This window comes from Branchiostoma belcheri, unplaced genomic scaffold (assembly GCF_001625305.1).
Source record: "Branchiostoma belcheri isolate BF01 breed outbred unplaced genomic scaffold, Haploidv18h27 scaffold15, whole genome shotgun sequence".
Lineage (NCBI taxonomy): Eukaryota > Metazoa > Chordata > Leptocardii > Amphioxiformes > Branchiostomatidae > Branchiostoma > Branchiostoma belcheri.
The window spans coordinates 4,221,766-4,223,779 of NW_017802935.1; the positions used below are offsets into that span (position 1 = coordinate 4,221,766).

Below are 2,014 nucleotides of genomic sequence, written 5' to 3' on the forward strand. Positions count from 1 at the left end.
ACTGGACCGTTATAAGATTATTTCTGACATAAACTTCCCCGGGAAAAGATGACTCACGCACTCAACATAATCAATACACAGCTGAATATTGTATGCTGTATAATCTACGGATCTAAACGTAAGAATTCATGGACTTCTAAGTCTGGCCTGCGTCCCTCCTAATGAGAAACTATGCGGGGAATGTCTGCTGAGATTCGGAACTTGTCTTACCCGACAGGACGGCGAACCCGCTTTTCAGCATTTTGCCGGCGTTTCTTCTCCTCAAAGCGAGACGTGGGGACGCTATGGCACTTGGGCAGCGGGTCTTGTTTGCTTCTTCCCGCCGGATACGCTTCCACGGAGGCAAAAATTGGAGAAAATTTAATCGTCTGCAACTCAATTTTCCAGACGGCGAAGAAAAACAAATATGGCGGAATCTGTCCCAAAATGCATTGCTAGGTCCCAGACGGCTTGATCCATCAAAAGCGCCGACTAGCGATAGTTGATCACAGTGCAGTAACAAGACTCCAGTGTGTTCTGTGGACAAGAAAACAAGGCTGAGGCAATAAAAATCATTGCCAAGGCGACGACTGAATGATATATATTATTTCATGTGGTGGAGCTAGCAATCTACATTACAATTATCAGAAAAAACATATTTCCCTATCTTATAAAGACATGCACATAGTGAAATGGGTGGGTGGAGGAGGTGTGGGGCAATATACCAAATACACGTATAGGAGGAATCAGCCGTTCTTCCCCAGCTATATAGATTTTATGATGACATACTTACTTACTTTACTTTGGTCGAGTTCCCGCTAGAACCAAACCATCCTCCATTTCACTTCACTCTATCCTCCACCAGAGACTGGATTTTATGTCTGGTCTGAAGTTGTTACTCCTTTGACTTTTTTTTACCTTTTGTGGGATCCAAAAGGACGGACAATTTCTTTTCTCTCTGTGATCTGATATGGTCTTTGGCCAAAGACAGCTGTGCTCTCTGTCCATGGTGTGGGGAGAAGACTGATGACCAGTAATTAATCTTGCCAGGCAGCTAGCGCTGGATGGGTGGCACGTGGGCACCGGTGTAAGTTACCTGCTTGATCCAAAAACCACATGGCCGAAGGTTTCCTCAAAACCAATTCCCCAGGGAATGCATTCGTGTAATTTTTGAAATTCTTTCAAAGCGATCGTAGTACTTACACAAATGCCTCCGCCCCCAAAGGGCGTCGCCAATAATGCAACAGGAAGCTTCTTCATATTGCAGTAATGTAATAAAGATATGTCTCTGAAGCTTATCTTTTTTCGAAAGTCACGATAATTCATAAGATATGATCAATACTATGAATTATGAACATATTGGCAATCAGACTGTCGAATATTAAACTCAATAAGGGACAACGCCATCGTAAGTTTTTTGTTCAGGTTCAGCATCTATGCAACTTGCAATCTGCAGTACTGTTAGTGCTATGGTCTTGGATCGACGGCGCTATTAGGAAGCAAGTTCCCATTCGCAAATGTGCAAAATTAGGATTTTTATTTTTCACATCTTCAAAAATGTCCAGCCTTTCCTAGCCGTGGACGACTCTGGTACATGCCGGTGACATTTATCATGCAAAAAGGTGTACCAGAGTCGTCCACGGCTAGCCTTTCCATGTTCCTCTTTGGTCCTCTGGTAGTACCGGTATCATCTATCTCATGACAGTCGGAGTGTCACTCCTCCTGTATTAAAGCAGGGTCTTTTCTTGCGTGACAATTACCATTAAAAGAAACGTACGTTCGCCACGAAGTCGACACATGATTTTCTGAAGTCACGCCCCCACCATTCTACCGTTGAACTCTATCGCCTCCGCTGGCACAAAGCCATGGGCACAATTACGCTAACACTTGTATTAGGCGTAATATGATATCTGAACGTCACAGTCACAATATTTTCCTCCAAGCGACATGTTAAAGTATTGCATATCCACGTTTCTCCACGCCAGCGTTGCACCTGCTTGCCCCTTTCTGCCCTGTCATATTTATCGTGCTAGGC

At 44.0% G+C, this 2,014-nt stretch overlaps 1 protein-coding gene across 2 annotated transcripts in view; it reads right to left on the reverse strand.

Moving 5' to 3' along the window:
- Positions 1-420, reverse strand: part of LOC109465411 (epsilon-sarcoglycan-like) — a 16,789-nt gene extending 16,369 nt beyond the window's left edge. For both annotated transcript variants that reach the window (XM_019762659.1, XM_019762656.1), the window contains exon 1: positions 211-420. In XM_019762659.1, coding sequence (XP_019618218.1) covers positions 211-241 — 31 coding nt within the window. In that variant the 5' untranslated portion in view covers positions 242-420. The remainder of the gene's footprint in view (positions 1-210) is intronic.
- Between the last annotated feature and the right edge of the window lie 1,594 nt (positions 421-2,014).